At 34.1% G+C, this 27,705-nt stretch overlaps 1 protein-coding gene and 2 long non-coding RNA genes across 3 annotated transcripts; 1 reads left to right on the plus strand and 2 right to left on the minus strand.

Moving 5' to 3' along the window:
- Positions 1–1,238: 1,238 nt before the first annotated feature.
- LOC130048127 (selenoprotein K-like) lies at positions 1,239–12,850 on the plus strand. The gene is made up of 6 exons (XM_056144393.1): positions 1,239–1,386; positions 5,384–5,468; positions 6,831–6,849; positions 7,180–7,238; positions 9,462–9,514; positions 11,908–12,850. The coding sequence occupies exons 1-6, from the start codon at positions 1,365–1,367 to the stop codon at positions 11,940–11,942; spliced, it is 273 nt and encodes a 90-aa protein (XP_056000368.1). The 5' UTR covers positions 1,239–1,364; the 3' UTR covers positions 11,943–12,850.
- Positions 12,851–15,809: 2,959 nt separating this feature from the next.
- On the minus strand, positions 15,810–16,638 carry LOC125656971 (uncharacterized). Its single transcript, XR_007363138.2, has 2 exons — positions 16,468–16,638; positions 15,810–16,127 (listed from the first exon to the last, which is right to left on the minus strand). It is a non-coding gene; the product is annotated as an uncharacterized LOC125656971 (long non-coding RNA).
- Positions 16,639–21,382: 4,744 nt separating this feature from the next.
- LOC125656970 (uncharacterized) lies at positions 21,383–27,368 on the minus strand. Its single transcript, XR_008796955.1, has 2 exons — positions 27,049–27,368; positions 21,383–21,712 (listed from the first exon to the last, which is right to left on the minus strand). It is a non-coding gene; the product is annotated as an uncharacterized LOC125656970 (long non-coding RNA).
- Positions 27,369–27,705: the final 337 nt, after the last annotated feature.

Consider the following 27,705-nt stretch of genomic DNA (forward strand, 5'->3'; position numbering starts at 1 on the left):
TGGCAAACGACCAAGTGCTTTATTGATGGAGTCAATTAGAGAGTAAGTCATGCTAGTTAGACATACACGTGACAAAAATACCACAGAGAAACGTGTACAATTTTATCACCGACAAAGTTCCAAAGAGTTACCATCTAAATTTGGGCTGTGCCTTTGAAATAGTAGAAATTAAAGATACATGTATACATTATGTACATGTACTTATCAAGGCTTCACATCGCATGCAGTGCAGTTAGGCACAAGCAGGATCCTAACTATAGCTCCTAGGCCACTTTCTTCTCTAACGTCTGGGTGCACTTGATATGCATATAATAGTACATAGTGGACGGAACAAGGGTAGCCAGATATTCGGAGATATCTCGGCTCTGGCTATCTATGGAATGACTCTATGCAGAACAATGCACCACTGCGCCAAAAGTCTGGATTCAATTTCCAGCAGATATATCAATTCGTGTGATATCCGATGATTGGTTGTTACAAATCAACCAAGCATTGAACATACGGTACAAATGTAACTTGTAATCGTAAATGAATAAAATAAAATAAATCACCGTATCATGTATTATAATATTGTATTGTGACCTTGAAATTGTAGCTGTTCTGAACAAGTTCTCGTAACAGATATTCATCACATTGATCATTTACTATACACTATGGCGATGCATGTATTAATTTAAAAAAAGAAGTTTGAGCGGACGAGTCTCTTGCATCCACACGTTTTCGAGCAAAATTTATTGTTCATGACGAATGACATTTCTTAAATACCAATAAAGAACAACCTTTACATGTCTTCACCACTCTTTTTACTTTTGTAATATAATTAACTATGTATGTATTTTTATAGTTCAAGTTCAGAAGTTTTACATGAACGCACTTGGAACATACAACAATAATGCTTAGTGCTCTGAGGTTGCGGAGCAGCTTGATACTGAATCATGTCAATAACTACTTGCCTTAATGTTCTCTTTCGTCTCCTTTGATGCCATATTTATTTTCAGGAAGTCTTTATCTCATGGATGTTTACTTTTTCTTTGATAAGGAGAGCACCTGTCTCGATTGTTGACACTGTCGGGAAGCAACAAGGGAAGTAACTGTGCATCGTGCATCAAGTCGTACATAATCATTTCGAGAATTGTTTTGTATTTTGTTTTTTGTTGAAAATTATCAATCGAAGAAAATATAATAAGATACTTCGTGTATCTGGTTGTAAATTCAAAATTAAGCTTGCTCCAAAACAGTCATATTTGCGTATTAGATGTAAACAATATGAAGTCATTGAAATGCTTGATAGTAGTACACATTAATATACATTTAGAAGACGTAGATTGACATCGATGAACAACTCAGCAAAGTGAAAACAGACGATGGTTTACGTCTCACCTGGAGGTAAGAGAACAAAAAGTCTGATTATAAGAGTATTGAAGGATCATTTAACGTATATTTATGTAAAATGAAAACGTATGTAACTTGACAACGCATTACTTAAACGGCATGTACAGAAATAGTGTATATTGAAGATTTCACTTTCTAGAACATTCAAAGTGTGGCCGTTGGTCCCGTTTTCTTCGTGAATGGTGTTGAGTGCTTGATAACCACTCACGTCGTGTGCTTGTATGATACATTTGTTGAAAGTGTGTCTAAACTACTTGTTACATTGGTTTTCAGACCACAATTATCCCTTGTGCTAGTTATCACTGGTTATATAGTTCACTAGTTGTATAGGGTGCATAGAATCACCGAAATTACCGCTAATCACCGAAATTACCAAAGAAATGACCGAAATTACCAATGAAGGGGCCGAAATTACCTCAGTATATGTTCATCTATATACCATCTAGTCACCGATTATTGTGACGTGTGAATCTGAGTTACTTCCCTTTACCGATAGGTACTCAGTAAGCGAACTATGAATAGCCAGTAAGTTCCAAATGGCAATATAAAATTCAGGACAAATATTTTATTTTATCTATTTATCACACATTGTATAAATCAATACCATGAATACGATATATATAACATGGGAAATAACTCGTATAAATTTACGCTTCACATTAATCGGTTTAATGACCATAACTCCTTTAAATTGTTACCAATCTTCATGAAATTGGATGTGTGACTAGATAGTATATAGATAAACATACACTGAGGTAATTTCGGTCATTGCTTCGGTAATTTCTGTGATTAGCGGTAATTTCGGTGATTCTATGTACCGGTTGTATATGTATTTTTGTTTTTGTATCAACATTCAGTTGTAGGATGTCACGCTGCCTAGAACTCACATTTTCCTTTTAATTGAAATTTGTTTTTAATTTCAACATTGCTTCTCTCTTTTCAAAATTGTCTTCTTTCTGAATGTTAATTTGAGAGAATGTTGTGGAGCTGACATTTTCTCACAAACATGACTAAGATACATTTGTAAGTTGTACGTCGGATAGTTATGTTATTAGGAGCAACTTACTGATAGGATAAGATACATTACAATCTATGAAAAAGGGTCCTAAAAAACTGTTGATTCTGTGAAGAAAACAAAATACGGAGCTGGACATTATTTTCGAATACTTAATATTTATCAACATTAACACAATCAAAATAATCACATTTCCTACTGAGATAATCACTTGCCCCATCGGGCAAGTGTGTATTGAGTTTTACTCGACCGAACTGGGTTTTCACTTGCCTCGGGCAATTGGACAATCATTAATGTCTCTGTGTCAATGCTATGGTTATATGAAATGAACCCAAACATTTCATTAGATATGTGTAAGAAAACCTAAGGTTGTAACCATTTAAGTGAAAATAGATTTGATTTTAAGATGCTTTATGTTTTGGGTATACCTTTTTTCAAAATGAACCAAGTGCTGTCCACTGAACTATCTTATTAGCATATCATGTGCTATTTTTCCATGAATTGAATCTTGTATTATATGTGAATTTCTACTGAGAAACTATTGCCCGATCAGCAGATTAGGTAATAAAACAATTATTTCATGCCTACTCGGGGAAACAGTCAAAACTATTGCCCCTGGGTAGTGGCGAAGACTCAGGAAACTGTTGTCCTCTGACCTCATGCAGTCTATGGCCTCGTCCTCGCCACTTCCTCAGGGCAATAGTCTTGACCGTTTCCGGAGTAGGCATGAAATAATTGTATACTGTTTGACGTTTCACACCAACTGTTGAGAACTGTAGGGACTTCGCAGATTATGAAATATGATTTGTATATAATATATATATTACACACACACACACTTTATTAAGGAGGATCCTGCCTGACATGTCACTCTAGTAATAATGATAGGATACAACTAAAATAAATGCCTGTGTTTGGTGAAATCAATCTCTTCCAAGGTAGAAAATAACAAAAGTGTATATATGTTTTCTGTCATTGCCAATCTCTGATTGGTAATACCTTGTGACTACCAAAGCATACATCCACAAGACATTTAAAAGGGGCATGGATACAATTTGTGATCGATTGAAACTGACAGTTATTTTTATAAATAAGTGAAGTAAAAATATTTTTACTCAGGATATACTTTGTATTAACATAAAAAAATCCAGCCCCCAAAATCGTTTTTGTCAAAAAACACGCTTGTCATTGCCATGAAATCATGGGTGGAGGTGAGAACACCAAGATTACTAAAAGTATGTCAAAGACATTCTACATTTCGATCGACGTATGTTAATGATGAAAGATGAAGATAACGAATAGTGATCAATCTCATAACTCCTACAAGCAATACAAAATAGATAGTGGGGCGAACACGGACCCCTGGACACACCAGAGGTGGGATCAGGTGCCTAGGAGGAGTAAGCATCCCCTGTCGACCGATCACACCCGCCTTGAGCCCTATATCCTGTTCAGGTAAACAGAGTTATCCGCAGTCAAAATCAGTGTGCCAAGAACGGTTTAACAATTGGTATGAAACACATCAGACAGCATTTGACCCAATGATAGGTTGTATTGACGAACACTAGATCGTTATAACGACCATAGAATTTGCGAAACGCTGCAGACTTCAATCGAGACTGTTGAAACCTCTGTACCATGAACTTGTTTGTCAGTAGCTTACCTCGATTTAAAAACTGACTATATATATATATATATAATGACTATATATATATATATATATATATTATGACTATATATATATATATATATTATGACTATATATATATATATATATATATTATGACTATATATATATATATATATATATTATGACTATATATATATATATATATATATATATATATATATATATATATATATATATATATAAACAGGGCTTGAAGCTAACTTTTTATGTCACCAGTCCAGCCGGACTGATGGGGTATAATTTCAACCAGTCCACAGAAAAATTTACCAGTCCAACAGAGTTTTCCAGAAATAATTAAACATATTTAATTTCATTAATGTTATCAAAATGAAATTTAGCTCAATATGTCTCAGACAATATTGTAACACTTAAATGTGGGATTTATATTTACGAATCAGATTCGTCTGATATCTACAGATTGAAGCATGCCAAATGTGTGTATAAGATTTCATAAGTATATGCTTTAGAAAATTAGCCAGTCCCACCGGACTGACTAAAACAAATATCAGTCAGTCCGCCAGACTTTTAACCAGTCACAGACTGACGGACATATGTTAATTTCGAGCCCTGATAAAGCACTGAAGAACCAACAACATTCAGTATCCAAAACTGTCGGATCTATATTAAATAGATACAATGGTCATATATATATATATATATATGTTAATGATAAATCAATTTAGGGAGCAAGCGCAAAGAATGAAGAACAAAAAACTTTGATTTTATTTTCATTGAAGCTGTCAACTTGGTGATATTCGAGTCGGGTGACTTGTAAACATAAACTGGCCTTGTGCCTTATTTTGAAAATGAAAATTTTAAATGTCTCAAATACATCTTTGCCTCAGTTTTTGAAAGTTAGGCTTGTTGCTATGTTTTATACTAATCAAATACTATATTATTAATGAAGTATCTAATTAAATAATTTTTTATCCCAAAATCTTGTCCATGCCCCTTTAAAAAACGAACACTATTTGTACATGAATCACGAGCAGATCACTCTAACTTTAAAAACTCTTTAGACTTCTGTCAAAATAGAGTGTTAGTGAACCTTGGTTTTTTATTTGATATATTGATACAGGATAAATACTCAATATGTGATGCAGTGTATATCTGTATGTATACTTGTATATTTTGGAATTCTTAATCATGGTGAAAACGTGTCCTTTGAAAGTTATCATTCTGAGATATATATAGGTAAACTCACATGTGTGGAATTCAAAACCATGCACAGTGTCAGCCACTGACAAGTTTCTATATCTAATCTAGAATTTCACTTTCATTTGTAGGTCAAGTTGTTGACTCCCAGTCTCCATGGAGACTATCCATTATTCCAGAGGTATTCTGGGGGATCATCAATTTTATCGTATTGTTGTAAGTATACATGCGTTTTGATTATGATACGGTGATGCAGTGGTAATGAGGAGTCTGTACTAGCCAAGGGTTACAATATCATCTCTGTTAGATGTATTTTATTTGGCATGCATGATACTTAGTGGAAATTAAAGTTTTGCTTGTCTGCCTTGGATTTAATTTAACAATTTTTTATCAAGTATGTTAAGTCATCCAATGTAAATAAACATTTTACAAAGTACTTGATATAGCAAAAGTTCTCTTCCAAAGGTGCTGAAAAGAATACACTGCCAAATGTAATATGTTGTGAAATGATAACTTAGTTATAATGGAGGGGAACATGGGGGTCAGAAACCTTTTGATGATGGCTAACAGATGCGTCTTTTGCTACATATATATGAAGGAGAATCTGTATGCAGGGGTTGACTCTTAAACATGATCAAGTTAATCCTCAGAACTAGTGGAATCTACACTCGACTTAAGTCCTGTGCATACCAAGGGCAGTTAGCCAAGTCGTGAAGTGATGAAGGGGGAGGGGGGGTGCAGGAGGGTCCCTTCCTGTTGTGGGAGGGGGGGGGGGGTCCAGGAAATTTTTGAAAATACAGAAGTAAAATCTTACATTTTGGATGAATTCTGTGATACAAAGCTGAGACTTTTTGACCACTTTTAATTCCTTTATTTACTTATTTTCACAATCAAACCATGATCATGATGATTGCCAAAATATCACCACAGTTTGGATGCAGTCTAATTAAAATTAGATCCTTTGATCCGCTCACCAACGATCGTAGGTGAGCGGATCAAAGGATTTAATTTTAATTAGATTTAGTATGGATGATGTATGCTTTGATGTAAATTACATGTTTGACTTTAGTTTTTTGACTGCAGTTTCTAAATATGTGCCAAAATGACTGTTACAAATTGTATTCGATATTTGATAATTCTATAAAAAAAACTCTGTGATATAAATTGTAATGAGTGGAAAGTTTATGTCTAAGAGTTTGCAAGACCTCCGTTCAATTTTTTTACTAATCCATTGTACTACTTATACATGTAATTGATACTCAGCTTGTCCAGAGCGAGCTAAACTAGCCCTGGCTACAGGACTAACGTTATGTGAATCCAGAATATCATTAATATTATAGAATTAAGTATCTTAAACTCTAGGTGCATACATGTATGTGAAGAATGAGTTATTCTTTGACTTGAGATACAATAATAAATGTACCATTAATGGATGTGTGACTAGAAATATATATATCAGTCCCTAGTCTGCAAAATGTGAACAGGCAACTTTAGGAAGTCATTCAGCCATTAGATTCTGCAGCAGATATGAAACATCAATAACAGTCTTGTGATAAAGGTTTTCTTTTTTCATTTCAGCTTCAGAACATTAGTGTCAGTAAGTGTTTGATATTATTCTAATATAATGTAGAAATAAACAATATTTTCAGTCTGCTTCTCTGATATTTAGTTTAAAGATGTGCTGAATAAGTATTTTGTAATTTGTACAGATGTAGTTAAATATATGCATTGCTTCAGATGATATTAATTGACAGAATTATTCTTATCAGTGATATAAATATGATTTTCATAACATACTGATATTTTATCTCACTAAATATGATAATAAATAGAAAGGATATAATTATATTTAAGGTCAAGGTACATGATTTTTATATGTATTGTAAATTTTATTATAGTACATGTACTAAACATCTATTTCTTTTAGCCGTCACTGACTAGAAATGGAACTTCACACTCGACAGATTACAGATCAGGAGGTGGAGGGTGAGTATAAATATGTTTCGTTAGAACGGGATTCAATTTCATTAGCCTGTTTGCGACCACCAAGATTTAAACTGATGTTTTGATGACACTCTACATTTAGTTCATGACTTTGTGCTGCTGATTTATTCAGAAAGAGAGGGAATGAGTATCTCACTGAATTAAACTGTAAATGTTGATTATCGTGAAAGAGTCCATGATTATTAGATCACCTGAACTGAAAGTTCAAGTGAGTTTTTCTGATTACCTGTTGTCCATCGTCTGTCTGTCTGTCTGTAAACTTTTACATTTTGGACTTCTTCTCCGGAACCACAGGGCCAATTTCAACCAAACTTGGCAAAAAGCATCCTTGGGTGAAGGGCCTTCAAGTTTGTTTAAATGAAGGGTCATGTCCCCTTCAATGGGCAGATAATCGCAAAAATAGGGTGAGGTCATTTAAAAATCTTCCCAAGAACCATTGGGCCAGGAAAGTAGAAATTTGCATGAAAGCTTTATTAATATAGTGCAAATTCAAAGTTTTAAAAATCATGCCCCCCCCCCCCCCCCCCCCCCCAGGGTCAGATTGTGATCTCACAATAGGGAATCAAAATTTTACATACAAATATATACAAAAGTCATGCCCCCCCCCCCCCCCCCCTTCTTCCCATGGGTAGGTTGGAGCCACAATAGCGGATCAAATTTTACATACAAATTTATAGGGAAAATCATGAAAAAATCTTCTTGTGAAGAATCATTGGGCCAGAAAGGTTTACATATACATTTACACGAAAACTTCCAGAAATAGTGCAGATTGAAGTTTGTAAAAATCACCCCTTCCCCCACCTGGGGTGGGGTCACAATAGGGGATCAAAGATTTACATACAAATATATAGGGAAAATCTTCACAACCAGTGGGCCAAAGAAGTTTATATTTACTTCAAAGCTTCCTGACATAGTGTCACAATAGGGATCAAAGTTTTATATGTGAGTATATAAGGAAAATTTTTATTTATAGGCCAAGGTGACTCAGGTGAGTGATGTGGTCCATGATCCTCTTGTTACATTTAGAATGTATCGATAGTTGAGAAGATGACATCTCATCAGATTGGCTTTCAGCTCTTAGGGTTAAACTTTCAGAATAAGCAAAGAAAAGTTGATTTTTTATCTAGTACAGTAGCACTATTTGATATCTCACATTTAAGATTTGATCATATTCATCTTCGTCAAAGGTTTTGATTCATTACCCTTGTCTTCAGCATGACTGACAGATTTAGTTGGAAAGACACACAGAGAAGTCTTCACATGTAATCAAAATGCATCAAACAAACAACCACATGTTAGAATAATAATGATGAAACAAAACCAAAACTAAATCCTGTAGATTGTGTCACCAAACTCTGCCCCTGAAGACTAGTAGATTAATTTCTATTTACATTTTGTAGTAGTTTTTATATGCCCGTCAAAGACCAGACGTTTATGATATGACATCGACCGTCCATCCATCCAGATATAGTAGGCAAAATAAACTGTAAGCTCCCGGATCTAACAATTTGGTACATTTTATCACCATAATGAGATGCCAAGGTCAAAGCAGTAGAGTATCAGTTGATAGGAAAATCTTGTAGGCAGAATACAGACCAGATTTTTCAGTGTGAATACAGGTATTGGCCTGAAATATTGTCACAACCTCCTTCTCAGAGAAATACATAATCAGTTCACATTCTAAAGTTCAGTTCTCAGTCCCAGTGCCACACGAAACCCAAGATGTTTACTATAGTTACATTTTTTCGTCAAGCACCTGAAATTTAAAGTGAATGTTACAGGCCTTTCATATATGACCTTAACAATGGAGATGATGTATCATGGTTGAGGTTTTGGCATGATAAAAGAACTTTCCCTGCTATGGCATTTAGTGTCATGCATACTGGTAGGTTAGAATTTGTGGTGCATCAGCTAAACCTAGTTACGTCCCTATATGAGTGAAAAATTCTCGAATGGGATAGAAAACAACATATTACATGGACAAACAAACAAGCAAAACATTACCCTGACATAATTGCACATGATTCAATTATCCGATAGTGGTGGGTAGCAAGTACAAAACTGACTCAATCTGCCAAAGTTAAAGATGAAATTAGTAGCTCGTAGCCTTTGGTTTGCTGAGATGAAGGCAACGGCTCGGTACCCAGGCTTTGTGAGTAGTATCATACTCAATTTGACTAATGATTGTTTTATTGATAATTACAGACCACCCCCTCCACCACGAAGAAGAATGGGAGGGTTCCGAGGAGGAGGAGGAGGTAGGCAATTTTGATGCAGTTCTTCCTGTAGTGATTGAATGATTAGTACCTGATGTACATTTTTATGCTCCCTTAAAAATTTTGGGGGAGTAATAGTCGCTGTCATGTCAGTCCCGTTGGTCTGAGTTCATATAGATCTCCTAAACCTTTCATCAGAAATTGATATGATTGATCTCAAATGTTCCTTGAGAGAAGGGCTTTCAGACCAAGGACTTTAAAGGTCATTTTGGAAAGGTCAAGGTCACTCAGAAGTCAGAACAAATATAAGTTCCTTATTTCAACAGTTTTTTTTATATAAAAATTCTTATCCCCTAAATATTTCATCAGAAATTGATCCTAATTTATTACAAATATTCCTTGAGACAGGGACTCTTGAACCAAGGTCATTTTGGAAAGGGAAAGGCCACTCAGAAGATATCCCTTTTATTAGTAAAAATTTCTATATTTCAACAATTTTTTAACACTTATTGATCATATATCAGAAAAATAAGTAATAGGCAAATGGCTTTCAGACAAAGGTCACTCAAGGCCATTTTGTAAAGTTCAAGGTCACTCGGAACACCTTATATGAGGTGACAGTGCCTTATTTCAACAGTTTAGAACAGGTATTGATCATATCACACAAATAAGTAATAGGGAAATAGCTTTCAGACAAAGGTCACTCAAGGCCATTTTGTTAAGGTCAATGTCACCCAACATATACTTGTACCTTACATATGAGAAATTACTTTCATTTCAACAATATTTTAACAGTTATTAATCATTGTGTGAGTTCCTCATATGAAGTTGTTTATTGGTTAGATGTATTTTGGGGAGCATCCATCAGTTTTACTGATATTGTGGTGATAACAAGATTAATTATTTGAATAATTCCCCTGAATTAATGTTGTAGTTTGTTTTTTGTCTGCTTGATGTCAATAGATCCTGATTATCAGTGTTTATTAAACATAAAGTCACTATTGAAAAACTTATAAATCCATATTCTCAGTAGGTACCTGTAGATAATGTCTCCTTATTACTGTTATATCGTATCAAACCGCCGCGGTGGCCGAGAGGTTAGAGCGTTCGCCCCGCATGCGGAAGGCCGGGGTTCAAATCCCGGCCGCGACAGACCCAAGTCTTTAAAACAGGTAGTGACAGTTCCATCGCCAAACGCTCAGCATCAGGTGTGAATATCACGGGTCCTCAGAGATGACCTTAAAAAACGGATGTCCCATGTCACAGTAGGTGTGGCATGCTAAAGAACTCTCACTGTTCAATGGTCGTAAGCGCCAAGCATAGGCCTAAATTTGAAGCCCTTCACCGGTCTTGGTGATGTCTCCATATGAGTGAAAAATTCTCGAGTGAGATGTTAAACAAGATACAATCAATCAATCGTATCATATGTAATACATTGAATTGCCTTACCTAGAACATGTATATTGATTGTAATTAGTTTCCCAAGCTTTGATTATGATATTTGCATATCATTAAACATTCAAACTGTTTTCCAGTCACAAAATGAATTGTTATACACCTTAAATTTTTCCTTTATAAAACTAGTAGGATTTAGAATATTTCAATTGTTGAACCAACTCTCACATTAGTAGTCTATTGACCAGTCAACTGTTTACGAACTGTTGATATTGGGGTATGTTTTCTTTTAATTTTAAAAACTAGTTTTAACGGTGATAAATGCACACACTCTGACAAACTGTCCTGTTGAAAGTCTACAAACCATGTGCATCTAAAAAAAAAAAAAAATCTAAAAATAATTAAGGTGTATATCAAAACAGTTATAGACTGTCCCCTCAAACAATAATTGTTTGTTTGACCTTCGAGCAGATTTTTTGCCTTCAGCCGACAGTTTCTGTCAACAGATCCATTCTTGGGTTAAATAAAACAGCAGTCAGTAACTGTACTGTTACACAGTCTAAGCATCTTGGTGATGTTTAAGCATTCAAGTGATCAAGACATTTACAAAATGACACTTTCTTTTTTAATATACATGTACATGTAGCTAGGCTAAGTAATGACACTGAGGATGATTTGCTGAAAGTTTTAGAAAAAAACAAGTAAGAAAATGCAGATGATATTAATTGTTACAAAGTTAGATAAAAAAAATTATACTGATTATTTGCATTTTTTCACTACTGAATGAAGAATTATGTAGAAGGTTAGGTGATAAACACTTATTGTATGATTTCTCACTAGTGGAGAAGACCTGGGAAATTGTGCCCTCCCCCCCCCCCCCCCCCCCTCGTTTTTACTTGGGCAACAGTTTCCCAGGTCTTCTCCCCTAACGCAAGACAAAAGTTTGACTCTTCTCCAAGAAGCCATACAATAGATATATGTATACACTGAATTTATTTCTTCATTCATTTCTTATATATGTGTATCCTGAATTTCCTCAGGTGCCCCCAGCCCCCCACCTATGGGAGGAGGATGAGGAAGGTAAACATCCAGGAGCCATGTGACAAAGAGACACATTCTGATTGGCTGTCTGGATGCCCTATGTGAAAGGCTGTAGTTTGTAATGGAAAAAACAGTTTAAAAATCTTTTTTGAAACAACAAAGCATGCTTCAGTTGATTTGAAGTGTTTCAGTATTATTGTATGTACACAATACAGTAAAACACGGTTATAGCGAACCTGTAAGACTAATGAAAAACAGTTCGTTGTAAGTAAACTTCGTTATATCCAATAATTTTTTTGTTTTCCTCTAGTAGGGAAATTAATATCACTTCACAATAAGCATGAGTTCATTATAAGTGTGTTCATTATAGGTGTGTTTTACTGTACATTAAATTGTCATTAGTTATTTTAAAAAGAGGCTGCATGGCCTCATATTTTTCCAATGGATAAAAAATTTCTACAAAGGTGATAATATGCCTGTGTGCTGAATTAACATTTGAAAAAACATTTTGTTCCATCATAATACAAGATTTTCAACATAAACACATATTTATGCATTCATGTACAGACTTTTAAGCCATTACTAACTTCAGCCGACTCTGACTTTCACATGTATAGCGGACAATGTTGATGTCTGTGTATGACAAGTAATCCATAACCTCCAGTTCTGAGTTGGATAACTTTGAGTGTAAATACTTGAAAGTCAGAGGAATTTATTTTGGTTCACTTGTTTTTATATTGAACTTACACTTGCTTTAAACTGATTTATAGTATGGGTTATTTATTTATACAGTATGGGCACCTGTGTGTTCCTATTGCTGTGTTTTTGGTATTGTTGATAAATGTTAAAATCATGTCATCAGCATTCATTTCATCATTTCATAAGATGTATGTATCATACTGGATGTCACTTTATCAAAATAAACATACATCAGTACAGTCATGTATTTTTTAAATTATATTTGACAATGACACTCTTTGATAATTTTATTTTTTCATAATGTCCAAACATCGATGTTTGATATAGTTGTTACTTTCACCAGAGGTGGACATTAATGTGCAGTATATGCATTTCATCTTCTTGTTTTTATGTATTGACGATTTGGATTAATTAATCCCCACATCTACATATATGTACTTTGTTTGTATGAGCTTCCAATCCTGTTATGTTTGTCTCAGACTGGAGAAGAAAAGTTTAATAAATCATGCTTTTTAGGGATACTGATTTGATATTGAACTTGATATAAAAGACACGGTCTTCCACATTGGCTTCACACTTGGATATTTTATTGAACATAGATGTAAACGTTAAACTAACAACTCAGACTTTATGATAAACGGGATGACTTCATGAATTGTAAGATTGATCGGTGTTTGTTATCTTCCCCTTCAAAAAAAGGGTGGGGGGGATACCTTATATATGAAAAGGTGCAGACAAAGAACAGCGATCAATCTCATAACTCCTATATAAAGAATACAATTAAATAGAACACCCAGAATGTATCTAGATCTCCAGTTTAAGGCCACAGCAAAAGATTTTTTTAAATAAGAATACAAAATCAGTTGATAAAGGAACATAATTTGTGCCAATAGAAATTTAATGGATTGTATAATTGTTCTTTAGAAGATTTTCAAAACACATTATCCAATGTGTGCTAATAAAAGTATTCTTTAATAATCTCCCGTTTAAAAAAAATGGGGGGGGGGGGGGTCAATCACTTTGATAAACTTGAGTTCCCTTCACTCAAAATAAATTTTTTTGCGTACGTTTCCGGAAAATTGGCTTTGTAGTTCTTGAGAAGTCAAAATTGGGAATATTTTGCAGATGATAAACAAATTAACGGACGAAGATGTCTAAAACGGGTGTTTATATCTACACTGAGAACAACGTGGCTTTTGGGGTGTTGTTCCATTTATGCACATAAAAAAAACCCAGGTTACTCGACAATCGTTTCTGCAAAGAAATCGTCTTGCATGTTATATTTAAAAATAAGGTCGTATTTTAGCAAATTTTAAAAGTGGATATTGATTTTGAAAATACATTGTACACTGAAGGTCGTTACGAGCCGGTATACATCATGAAAAGGTGACGATAACGAACTGTGGTCAATCTCATAACTCCTATAAGGAATGCAAAATTAAGGGTTGGGCAAACACGGACCCCTGAACACACCAGAGATGGGATCAGGCCTGATTGTATAAAGAAACTTAGTTTGAGGAATTCCTTAACCTCAAATCAATTTAGAATTCCTTAACTTGAGGAGATGGGGGAAAAAAAACGGCATGTATAAAACGTTCTCAAATCATTGAAGATTTTCCTTAAGTTAAGGGCGTATTTTATAAAGAACACAAGGGGCCATTTTCATGATAGCGAAAGTATAGTAATCATCTCTGAAGTTCGGAAACGCCTCAGTTGTGTTCGTTGGTGTTACATGTATAAACGTCTCGGAGTTAAACAAATAAATGCAATATAACTGATGGATGATGGGATAGGGAACCTTTTTTCACTCATTAATGCATCACCTTTAGTTCACTATAGACCTTCTTTACATTTGTCTTAATCAGACGCAGGCAGGCTTTAGCGGAACTCAGGCACGTAGAATCGGAGGGGGGGGGGGTTAAGGGATCAATATCTGCTTCTTTTACATGGACATAATTATGTATTGGGTGACTGCCACCCCAGTATTTATTTTTCATAGTAATAGGAAATGTATAAGCTTGAAAGTTTTAAGTTATGAACTGAACTTATGTAGAGAAGGGTTAACACCCCCCCCCCCCCCTTCAACACACGATATAAGTTTAGAAAACGAAACAAAGGGAAATTATTTTTAAGCGGTTCTAGGCTATGAAGTCCCCAAATTCCCCCTCCCCCTCCCCCTTATGATTGGACTTTTTTGCGTCTGAGTTCACGATCTCGCGTTAAAGAAGTGATATAGCGCTATCCAAAACTGAAATGTAATGTAGATAATGGTTCGGAATTTTCACATTGGCCCCAGGGGTCAAATAGTGGCCGAAAATTACGTTTTCTATCATAACGATTATCATTTGAACTCTATCAACATTTCTAAGTGTAGTCATATTATGTAATATAGAATAGTCCAAAACCTATTGAAGTAAATTAGACATAATTTAGCCTAATGTATGAAAGGCTTTCAAAACAATTTTATAATCAAAAGATTTTAAGTTAACTTTCATAAACCAAAGTAGTAACGTATGCCAGTTAGAAAGATACAGATGTGCTGAAAAATAGAAAGTTCACGGGAACGTCTCGGCTGTCGGCGTTGTTGATGCTCTCTTAATTTTTTCATTGCACAGCGTAATATTTGACAGTTTGCTTGCCTTGTCGTCTGTCAAAGTAAACTTTTGAGTTTCCTCAAATATTTTAGGGAGCATAAGACCTCCCGTAAATATTTGATGAAAATCTTAAACTTAAGTGCTGGAAAATCACAAATCTACGCCCATACAATATAAAGTTACGGAAATCTCAACTTTGGGGAGCAAGTAAAAGAAAATCTCAAATACTGAGACGAAGACGTTTCATACAAAACAATTTAAGAAAATTTCAGATATTTATGAAAATACTCAAAGTTAAGGGATTCCTCGCACTCAAGTTTCTTTATACAATCAAGGCCAGGTGCCCAGGATGAGCAGGCTCTTCCTGTCGTGAACACAGTGGCGTGCGTGAAGTGTCGCAGTGCATACCCTTATGTACATGTATTTTTAAAAAATGATTTTTTTTATATTTACATCCTATTTCCATTCCTGTCGGAATTCCCAGCGCTTAAAATAGAGGTACTATATTTAGCAAGATTCATAAGCGCATGTACATCACAAATGCGCAGTGCTTCCATGAGGAAATGGCTGTCATTACCAATTGTAGATATCAAACGCAAAAACGTTGGAAATGTAAGTATCGTCTTATTACATATAAGAAAAAATATGAATAAATAATAAAATCAAATGACAACAATACAAGTAACACAATTTTGCAAAAACTGTTTCCCGTCGCGGACGTCTGATTCTATATGGTACTGTTAAACGAAAACTGTTGTCGGGTGTCATATGGTCGCGGAGTGATAGGATGCACTTCGTCTGACGGACAACAGAGGGATATGCAGCATATAGCTACAACACAAACCATAAAAATAATAAACAACACTGCCACCACCAGTCCTACCACGAGCACGATGGACAAGGCCATACCCGTGTTCCACTCTTACCTGGAAAAAGGTGCAAAAGAAGAAAATTATTAGCAAATCCAGTATAATAGGTATCCTATTATAATATCTCATTAATCCACAGTTCCAGTGTTCTTACAGTTTTTAATCATCGAGATTAAAAATGAGAGAGAGAGAGAGAGAGAGAGAGAGAGAGAGAGAGAGAGAGAGAGAGAGAGGGAGAGAGAGAGAGAGAGAGAGAGAGAGAGGGAGAGTATGATGACGCAGTTTTAGATCAAAGACTCTACATGTATTTAAAGCAATTACAAGTTTTTTTTCTTCAAATGTTTAGATTAAACACTGGCTGCTATGTATAATGAAATGTTTAAGTGAAATCACTTACCATAGAGTAGATTGCTTATGAAAATATTGAAATCCTGGACACCACTTCGGGGATTGATCAAGGAAACGAAGAAGTACTTGCCACCCCTGTTAATGTGTATTATGCGGTGCTACACATGAAGTAATATGATCAATAAAACCGGAAGTGTCCCCTGCTCAACGATAGAGTACACCGAATACTAGAACTTTATACGATTATTAGTCCACCTGGGGCAAGGAGTCTAGCTTTTCAAATCGAAAATTCAAACTGACTGTATCCCACTCTCTGTGTATCTGAGATATAGACAGTACAGAGACTGGGATGTCACTTGTAGGAGTAAGGTGAAATCTTAATTAAGATGTTTCTTCTGTACGTCTAGACATGATTGCTCCACAAGTCGACAACTGGGCATTACTATTATCTACTAAAGAGAACAAATCGAGATTCATTTCTAGTTAATTGCTGTATAATTCGCCCTTTTTACAATTTATAGATATATATATTGATTCGCATTACTATATGAAGCAGCACTTTATGAGTCTTCCCGCGGCTAAGGCGAGCGTTGTTGCCCACGGGCATCTTGTTTGTTAAACGCTTTTTTGTTTGTAAACTGAAACTTACAAAAGAAATGCCAGACTAAGTATAACCTTTCTTGAATACACTTACCTGCAATTAATCGCGTTATTGAATTTTATCAGATTGAACTCAACCACAAGGGGTTCTATTTCTCTGTGTATTGTAAGCCCCCGTAACTTCCTGATCAATGTTTGATATTATTCATTAATCACTGATCACCGTGTGGCAAAAATCGCAGGTCCATTCTAAAATTGAACACTTTAAGACACATAACAACTTTTTGATGAAATATGCAGAATAAATATAGGAAAAACAGTTCATGTAATATCTGCAATAGACGGCAGAACTCGAACCAGTCTTCTCCACAATTTATACGCCATAATGGGACCCAAAATTATGTTGCGACTTATTTTAAAAAATCCAATGACAATTAGGACAAATTGAAATGGAAGCATCATGGTGTCCAGTGCATGACCTAGAGGAGCAAAAGCAGGAATTTTCCGTGTCCAAGGGGCTGTATTAATGAAGCGGAAAGGTCAGACATTTACAAGGGGCTGCATTAATGAAGCGGAAAGGTCAGATATATTTTTTTCTTAAGAGGAAATAGCGTTGCAATTCATTAAATAAACGTAGAACTGTTGGATAAACTTTTCAAAATGTGATTCTGAGATAAAGATAGTAGGCTATCATAGGATCACAAGTTACATATACATGTATGTATATCGCGCCAAATTAACATAAACTCAAATAATTGAAGATATCTTCAATTACTTGAAGTTATCATCAATTCAATTATTGCTCTCATCAAATGAATTAATGTGCGCTTCAATTCAATTATTGCTCTCATCAATTGAATTAATGCGCGCATCAATTGAATTAATGAGAGCAATAATTGATTTAATGCGTGCATCAATTGAATTAATGAGAGCAATAATATATTTAATGCGCGCATTAATTAAATTATTGCTCTCTTATATTCAATTGATGAGAGCATCAATTCTGTAGAAATATTGCTCGCAATAATTAATTTAAAGCTCGGTATAGATAATTTGATGATCTCTTTAATTTAATTGAAGATATCTTTAATTATTTACAATGCTTTTGTATAAGGAATTATTGCGCGCATCAATTGTTTTGAAGAGAGCAACAATTCAATTAAAGAGATCATTAATTCAATTGTGTATATGTTGAATTGAAGATATCTTTAATTATATAGTTGCTCTCTTTAAAAGAATTATTGCTCTCTTCAATTTAATTAAAGATATCATTAATTCAATTGAAGAGAGTTGTAATTGAATTAATGCGCGCATTAAATCAATTATTGCTCTCATCAAATGAATTAATGCACGCATCAATTCAATTATTGCTCTCATCAATTGATTCAATGCGAGCATTATATCAATTATTGCTCTCTTCAATTGAATTGTAGCGCACATTCAATTGTTGATATCATTAATATATTTGAAGAGATCATATATTCAATTAAAGCGCGCATCAATTCAGCTGAAGAATTAATGCTATCATCAATTCAATTAATGCGTGCAATAATTCAGAATTGAAGATATCATTATTTGAAGAGATCTTTAATTGAATTGTTGCGCGCATCAAATGAATTGATGATATCTTCAAATAATTGAAGATAGCTTCAATTATTTGAGTTTTTGTTAATTTGGCGCTCCATATGTATGGGCACACTATGTGAAGGACTACAATGGTACAATTTGTCAAATTAATGAATGAAAGGTTCTCTTGAAACATAAAACCTCCAAACCTTGATCTTCAGCACTTGGCTTTGGCTCCGTTGTGCCCAAGACTATACTTGAGAAATATAACTGGAAGGTTTGTTTAGTATCAGTATCTGACTTGGTAAAATTTCGTGAAACACACATGTATCCAAATCTTTAACATGTACATGTATATTCTAATGCAGTAGTACTCCATAAAGTGTAGATTTTTATTTAACTTTCATAGAAATTATGTAAAATGTATAATATTGCTGCTATTATATATAATAATAAATACAGTGAAACCTTTCTAATCCGACATGCCCTGGGAGACAAAATCTTTGTCCAAATACAATGTACAAAAGAATGAAATATTGAGAATGAAAATATCGTATTATACAGGTGTGGCATTAGACAGTTTTCACTGTATGTGCGTTCTGATAAATCTTTATATATTTACTGTTGATATTTTTGAGATGAAGGGATACAACTCTGATATACAGGAAACGTGACACAAACGATGACAATAATGAACAGGATACCAGTTGTCACCCAAACACGACAGACAGACAAGACACCTATGGAGCGCCAAATTAACAAACTCAAATAATTGAAGATATCTTCAATTATTTGAAGATATCTTCAATTATTTGAAGACATCATCAATTCATTTGTTGTGCGCAACAATATAATTAAAGATCTCTTCAAATAATTAATGATATCTTCAATTCTAAATTATTGCGCGTATTGATTGATTTGATGATAGCAATGATTCTTTTAAAGAGAGCAACTATATAATTAAAGATATCTTCAATTCAACATATCCACAACTGAATTGATGACCTCTTTCATTGAACTGTTGCTCTCTTTAAAAGAATTGATGCACGCATTGATACCTTATACAAAAGCATTGTGAATAATTAAAGATATCTTCAACTGAATTAAAGAGGTCATCAAATTATATTTATACCGAACTCTAAATTAATTATTGCGAACAATGTTTCTACGAAATTGATGCTCTCATCAATTGAATGGAAGAGGGCAATAATTGAAATAATGCCCACATCTAATCTATTATTGCTCTCATTAATTCAATGGATGCACGCATCAAGTGAATTGAAGAGAGCAATAATTGAATTAATGTGCGCATTAAATCAATTATTGATCTCATTAATTCAATTGATGTATGCATTAATTCAATTGATGAGAGCAATAATTGAATTGAAGCGTGTATAAATTCATTTAACGAGAGCAATAATTGATTTAATGCACGCATTAATTCAATTAAAGAGAGCAATAATTGAATTGATGATATCTTCAAATAATTGAATATATCTTCAATTATTTGAGTTTATGTTAATTTGGCGCGCCACACCCCCCCCCCCCCCCCCCCTTAAAGAGAGAGAGGAGAGAAAAATACATGAAAAGTGAAGATGACAAATTGTGATCAATCTCATAAATCCCATAAAGAGTGAAAAAATAAAAGTATGACAAACACGGACCCCAGACATACCAGAGGTGGGATCAGGTGCCTAGGAGGAGTAAGCATCCCCCGTTGACCGGTCACACCCGCTGTGATCCCTGTATATTGATCAGGTAAACGGCCTAATCTGTAGTCCATATCAGTATGTAAATAACAGCCTAAACATTAGTTTGAAACAGATTAAATAAATTAGGTAATTCAAAGTTATATTCACCTCCACGTGCTTTCGAGGTGAATAACTTTTTTAACATCGTACCAAAAATAAATTGGTAATTCCCACTTTGATACAATTGATTAACTTTTTTTCAAATATCATTATTATAATAATTTTTTTTTTGTCCAATGAAAATTTACATCTTTTGTCACTTTCGACAAGGTCATGCACTACAGATTTCTAGCTGTTGAATCTCAACTCAATTAGAAAGATTAGAATAATTGAATTATAATAAATTATTCAATCATACGATTGTACATGTATATACCATTCATATACATGTACTAACATCAGGAGAGGAACTCCAGTGGCGGATCCAGGACTTCCTAATAGGGGGAGGGGGCACGTGTGAAAATCCAAGTACACATTATTTCCAATTTCACTGTGTTTGCAGGGCTTGAATTTTTCAACCTAGTTACCATCTATATATGCCAGTAATGTCTAATAAATTGTGGCGAAAAGGGGTGTGGGGTGGGGAGGGGTGTTTGAAATGTTTCACAAAAATTAAGGTTATACAGGGGGCTCTAAATCCACCATTGAACTTGTAAATTGTTTGTAATCCTCTTGTATATTGTCCCTATGTACAATAAGATATGTTCCAGTTAAATCAATTATAGATCATAATCTCAGTCAATGTGATGTCGTGGCTACCCGCGGAGTAGAATATTGACTTCGCACATCTGGAGTCGGTAAATATAGTGGTTTTTGGGTAGCTATAAAACATTGTATTGACCTCGAATATGCTGTCATGTCACGGAATCATATCTGCCTTTGAAGAAAAAAGTAAGAAATATGAGTTGTCATTTTGGTGTGTATGTGTTTCATTTTCTACTACATATAGTGGTTTATATGCTTGGCAGTGTTTCAAAATTCACAGACTATATCGCTGCAGTATATCATTATCTTCAAATTTGAGACGATGATAACAAGATTTTAAAATGTTGTATTTACCACAATTTAAATTCACCAATCAAATACATACATGTACATGTACAAAAAATGAGAATATACAGTTAAGTAAGATTACACTAGACATAGCTAGGCAGAAACAGATTCAATGTCACACAGGTTGTTGACTGTTCATTTCATTTGGAGAAACTTCCCTGTTTCTTGTCTGCCAGACCAGGACACGTGATCATTATAGCAAAGCCAATCACGATCAGGAGAATCCCCAGAGACAAAACCAGAGCGAACACCAGCAATTGTGGAACAATGATGTGTAGTCCTAGTACAACCATATTGGATTATACAAAGTGCACCCGTCAAAGTCTGCCAAAATACAAAATAGATAATATAGAGCGCACAAGTCAAATTCTGCCAAAATAAAAAATACATTATACAGAGTGCAACAGTCAAATTCTGCCAAAATAAAAATTAGATTATACAGAGCGCACAAGTCAATTTCTGCCAAAGGAAAAAACCCATATTGGATTATAAAGAGCGCACCAGTAAAATTCTGCCAAAAAATTATAAAGACTGTATATGTTCAAATAATGTAAAATCCATCTATTGTATGTGATTATCTAACGCATTAACAAAACACGGTATTCGTCTTCGTGGAAATTAATGCAATACTCTCTACTTATCAAAGGCGATCCTGTGATATTGTTATCTAATTCATTATAACAATTAATTATATGTACATAAAAGGTAATTAACTTAACAATTATACAAAATGGTACTTACTTAATAACGAACGAGGTTAACAATTCGAAAAAGAGTTATGGTCGTGCAGGGTTTTTTACCGTTAATGTGATGAAAATGGAAAGTGCATAGAGGGAATTATCAGACAAGTACAGAACTGTATCGATTTGTTGATAACATTAAATATATGTTCAGCTTATCTTCAGAAACGTATAATATGCATTGGAGATACATTTGGTAGAACGAATATGGTCTGTTTTACCCAGTAGTATTATTACGTCCATTTAAAAAAAAAAAAATCACTAATTAAAAGAAAAAGTTACAAATTTCAATGACCTATTTCTAGATGTACGTATTCTAAACATACACGTAGTAAGTTATCTCTTTTGTTCTAATAATATCATGAATTCTATAACTTGAATATTGCCCTCTGGAATACTTCTGGAACGAAATTTATCCCTGTCATAATTGTCCTAAATACGCCCAATTTTTTTTTTTTTGATTAATAAAAAAATATAGAAGTCATTATATTAGATATACTTAATAGAAGTCCGCTGTATTGTTAATCATTTCTATACTCTCAAAAAAAAAAGAAGAAAAAAAAAAGAAAAAAAAAGAAGTTCCCTCATGTGAATCAATTTATGATTTCATGTGTCCCAACTATCTCAATGATTTATTTGTTTATCTCTCATCTCAAAGTAATAGTTTACGATCTAAATTAAATTTTAAGATCTTTATGTATGTGTGTTTAAACTAGTTAAAATATTTCAATACTCTGGTGTACAACTTTGAAGTGGATTTCATTTATCTATACACAACCCATCACCAGTTGCTACATCTTTAGTCCTAACGCTTTATCGTAAAAAAAAGAGACTTGTTTTCGTGTGATGATTCTACATAATATTCAATTTACATCTTTTAGCATTTCATTTGAAGCTTGCTTGATATGTTTATAATTTATTGACATTGTGTGCGTAAAAATCGCATACTTTTCACATGAAGATCATGCAAATATATTTATATCATATTTCTATGTACGATATTTTGCTTGATTATCAAAACAAAAAAACAAAAACAAAAAAAACACCAAAAACCAAATCATCACGCGATCCACTTTCCCCTTTGTACTCCGACACCTTTATGTCAATTTCAATATTTCAATGTGAATTCCGACCCTATTTTCGATTATTTCCAATTGTCTTTCCTCATGTTTATTACACGATAAAATCTAACATCCTGTTTAATCCGATATTCTGTCTAATCCGACAGGTTTTCTAAGCCGACATCCTGTGTAATACGATATTCTGTCTATAATGACATCCTGTCTAATACGAAATCCTGTCTATTACAACATCATGTCTAATACGATATCCTGTCTAATACGATATCCTGTTTAATCCGACAAACAATGATTATTTTTAACTTCCAGTGCATGTCGGATGAAACAAGTTTCGCTGCTTTATGAAAACCTCTATAACAGACAAAATAACGTGAAACATTTATATTAAAACATGTCGGATTAAACAAGTTTCACAACACTATGATTTCCTCTGGAACAGACAAAATCACATGAAATTTCCAACATTTCCAACAATCTCCATCATTTCAACCTCTTATGATCGAAGTTTGAAGGGGAAAATTGATTGCGCATTTGCTTCAAAACGACGACTTTGGAAAATCGTCAGATTTCTAGTACGCAGGACATGCCTTAATTCACTGCTTACATCTCATCATTATAGCTCAGTTTACAACCTTAATTCACTGTTTTATCTCATCATTGTAGCTCAGTTTACAGCCTTAATTAACTGTTTACACCTCATCTTTATAGTTCAGTTTACAGCCTTAATACACTGTTTACACCTCATCACTATCGCTCAGTTACAACCCGAATTCTCTGTTTACATCTCATCGTTGTAGCTCAGTTTACATTCTTTATTTGCTGTTAACATCTCATCATTGTAGCTCAGTTTACAGCCTTAATACACTGCTTACATCTCATCATTGTAGCTCAGTTTATAGCCTTAATTAACTGTTTTACACCTCATCTTTATAGTTCAGTTTACAGCCTTAATACACTGTTTACACCTCATCACTATCGCTCAGTTTACAACCCGAATTCTCTGTTTACATCTCATCGTTGTAGCTCAGTTTACATTCTTTATTTGCTGTTAACATCTCATCATTGTAGCTCAGTTTACAGCCTTAATACACTGCTTACATCTCATCATTGTAGCTCAGTTTATAGCCTTAATTAACTGTTTACACCTCATCTTTATAGTTCAGTTTACAGCCTTAATACACTGTTTACACCTCATCACTATCGCTCAGTTTACAACCCGAATTCTCTGTTTACATCTCATCGTTGTAGCTCAGTTTACATTCTTTATTTGGGGGGGGGGGGGGGGGGGGGGGCAACAGGCCTTCCAATTACCATTTTCATAGTAAATTAACAGTAAAACGTTAGGTTTCCTGCCCCCCCCCCCCCCTCCGGGTTTTACGTGCCTGGAAAGGGCATGACCGTAAATTAACGATCTGTATTGTATACTGTCAAGCATATGTTGGCAAAAATATTGGAGGGTGGGAACTGGAACTTCCTGTCCTTCCACCAATCATTTGAAAAATCCGATTTTATTAAAAACATAATTTTCTGTAAATCGTTGTGTTTGCAAATTACATTAAAACGGTAATGTTTTTGTGTGTACATGTATTGCCGCTGATCGCTGGTACACATGCGATGGCTCCGAACTCGGGCAATCGAGCCATGGGTTACGTAATTGTAAACAAGAACAAACCCCGGTGTGTATGTAAAATGCTTGCAGTTAATGACTGAATGAAATGAGACTGATTCGATGTGGATTTCTGATGATTTTCTATACATGTTTAGAGTTGGTATAATCATGATAAGAACCCGTGATTTAAAAAATAAAGTTTATAAATTATTTGTTATGCTTACAAAAAGGATCCATTTTTTTCACTCTGTAGAGAATGCAGAAAGCTTGTGTATCAACTGGCTAAAGTAGAGTTAAATCACAGATTGCTTGTCCACATGTGATGAATCTCCAAAATTAAACACAATAAGACGCTTGAGATGTATATATATATTTGGGACGCTCTTGTCTTTTTCATTTCACTTATAAAAACCGCATCTACTTGCACGCATGATTGTATTTAGATGAAATGAAATGAACCGACAAATAAATCCTTCTGTATGCAGACAATTATAAGTTAATAAAACTTAAAACTACTTCATTTTATTTAGTACGATTTTTTCTGACAATTAGAAACGTCACATACCCTTACCGTAAACTTATTGTGAGGAAAATGACAACCCGATAAATAATCAGGAAAATTGTGTAGGTTTTTTTAAATGTATGTATAACTTGACACAAATATTATGAGGTCCATTGATCACTAACTCGAAATGTTTGCGGTAGCATCTTTACAATTACTTTATAATTGAAATAAAACATAATATAATTGTTAATTAAGTATGATATAATGTAAAAGGATTCAAAATGATTTCAAACATAATTTTCCAGTAATTGATGTGTTTATTTATGCGATGGACGAAAGCCGAGTTAGCTTCGATGTTTTTGTTTTGATTATGCAAGCTTGTCACTCTGGCCACCTGCGAGCTAGGCGAGAGTTGGGTTACATAACTGTATAAACAACGCTGACCGTGAAGAATGTAAACAGCTTGCAGTTATTGACCATGATTTATTATACGTTTGAACGTTTTATTTTTATGTATATTAGTTATTTTAATTCTAATATGAAACAAATAAAAGATAATTTATCTCTCTCCTTTTGTTGTTGTTGAAGGTTTGTTTATGTTAAAACGAAAGAAAAAGAGAAATGTATCACTAAATAATTTGTATTTGAACCACAGAGCATGTTAAAAACCTTATTTAAAATGAATATTAGTATCTATTGTAGTCAGGTATGTTATTTTTAGCAAGTTTATTTCAGTTATACGCATGAAGAGTTCTCGCTCACTTGCCAAATGAAAATGGCTACTTGTTTACGGGTATAGCTTTGTACTCTAATATAACACAAGATTCGAACAAAATAACAATTTCATGAGATAAATAAGATGTTAAAGAACAACTTTTCTATCGGAAGCCATATCGAATTCTTTGCCGTTTTTGAGCTATAAAGCGAAAACTTTTAGGGGCCGTAGATCCCTAATTTAAGGGGTCAGCCCCTTTTTACTGGTGTCAAATAAAAGCTCTTGAAATTCTACACAACTTTTATTCTACATGTCTTAACAAAATATTTTTAGTTTAAAAGATACAAAGGAAATTATGTGCACATTTTCGCTCTTTCAGGCGTCCTGATTTTTGACCCCTCTCTATCGCCATTTTAAATGGCGAAATCAAAAAACAAAATATGATGTGCACAATTACAATGCTTCTACTTTACCAATTCAGTGTTTTCTCTGCTCCAATTATTATAGTCTCGGAGCCTTTATCTGGAAACCAAAGCCCCTAAAATTTCACTAAAAGGGAAATAACTCGCAAGCGGAAGAGAATATCCAAAATGTTTAAAAGTATTTTGAAAGTCTTTAGTAAAATGTATTAAAGCTGAAAATTTGAGCAAAATCGGTTGAGGAATGAGCGAGATATGAAGCTTCAAAGTTAGCGTCTAGGAAAAAAAAAAAAAAAAAAGAATAATAAGAATAATCTTAACCAGCACAATAAGTAGAAGGTCTTCCGTTGCTACGGAAGACCTTAATCAATAATATAAAGCATTGTTTAAAAATGTAAATTTTATCTATTTTAACAATATTTTGTGTTTCGAAACCAAACTTACTTGCTTACATGCACGTGTGTCTTTGAACTAAATGTACATGTATAATTGTTTAAATAAATAATTAAATGTAAAGTAACAAAAATGATAATGATCAAAAAGAATAAACGAATAAAATGATGAATAATAAAAAGTAAAAAAATAAACTTTACCTTCTTAAATCTGTGGAGTTTAATTCCTATGCAGATAAAAAGGACAGGTAGAGCTATTCAACGCAATGATTGAAGTGATTATAGAAGAAAGCTGCCGAATGCTTTATGATTTATTTGTGAAAGTACTTAGAGATATATTGATATCCGCAATCGATTAAGACACCTAAGGTACAAGTGTTCGAACGAAACATATTCATTACTCAGCATTTATTTTAACAGGATGGCATTTTACTTAAATAAATGATTAGATTGATAACAGAAATCCAAAAGCCACCCCGAGACTTTGATAAAGCACAGGTAACTACCCGGTCTACTTCTGCGAATATTACCTGCACGTTTTACTCTGAAATTGCCACTTCCTTTTCTAGTTCTTAGAAATACGTGCCACTTCCTGGTTACGTGAATATTCCTTTTTGTCCGGAATTGGAAATGTCATTCAGTCACGTGATATCATCTTCATGATATCATAGTTTATCGAAGCTGTATTTCTACTTTGATTTTAAAGGCAAACCATCATGGAAGTTATATCTGCAACAGCGATTTATCAGTTTTTATTACATCATCAGGACGCACCACCAGCATGTCACAATGTTTCGCATCACTGGACATACCAAAGAGATGAAACTGGAAACATCGCCGTGAGCGATTCATGCTATT

Source organism: Ostrea edulis, chromosome 7 (genome assembly GCF_947568905.1).
Source record: "Ostrea edulis chromosome 7, xbOstEdul1.1, whole genome shotgun sequence".
Taxonomy (NCBI): Eukaryota; Metazoa; Mollusca; class Bivalvia; order Ostreida; family Ostreidae; genus Ostrea; species Ostrea edulis.

What these genes read in the sequence shown, in the direction of transcription:
- LOC130048127 (XM_056144393.1), top strand. Translation starts at nt 1,365, where the DNA reads ATGGTTTACGTCTCACCTGGAG. An exon ending in GGTTTACGTCTCACCTGGAG is followed by an intron (nt 1,387 to 5,383) that starts GTAAGAGAACAA and finishes TTTCATTTGTAG; the next exon opens with GTCAAGTTGTTGACTCCCAG. An exon ending in GTTCCGAGGAGGAGGAGGAG is followed by an intron (nt 9,515 to 11,907) that starts GTAGGCAATTTT and finishes GAATTTCCTCAG; the next exon opens with GTGCCCCCAGCCCCCCACCT.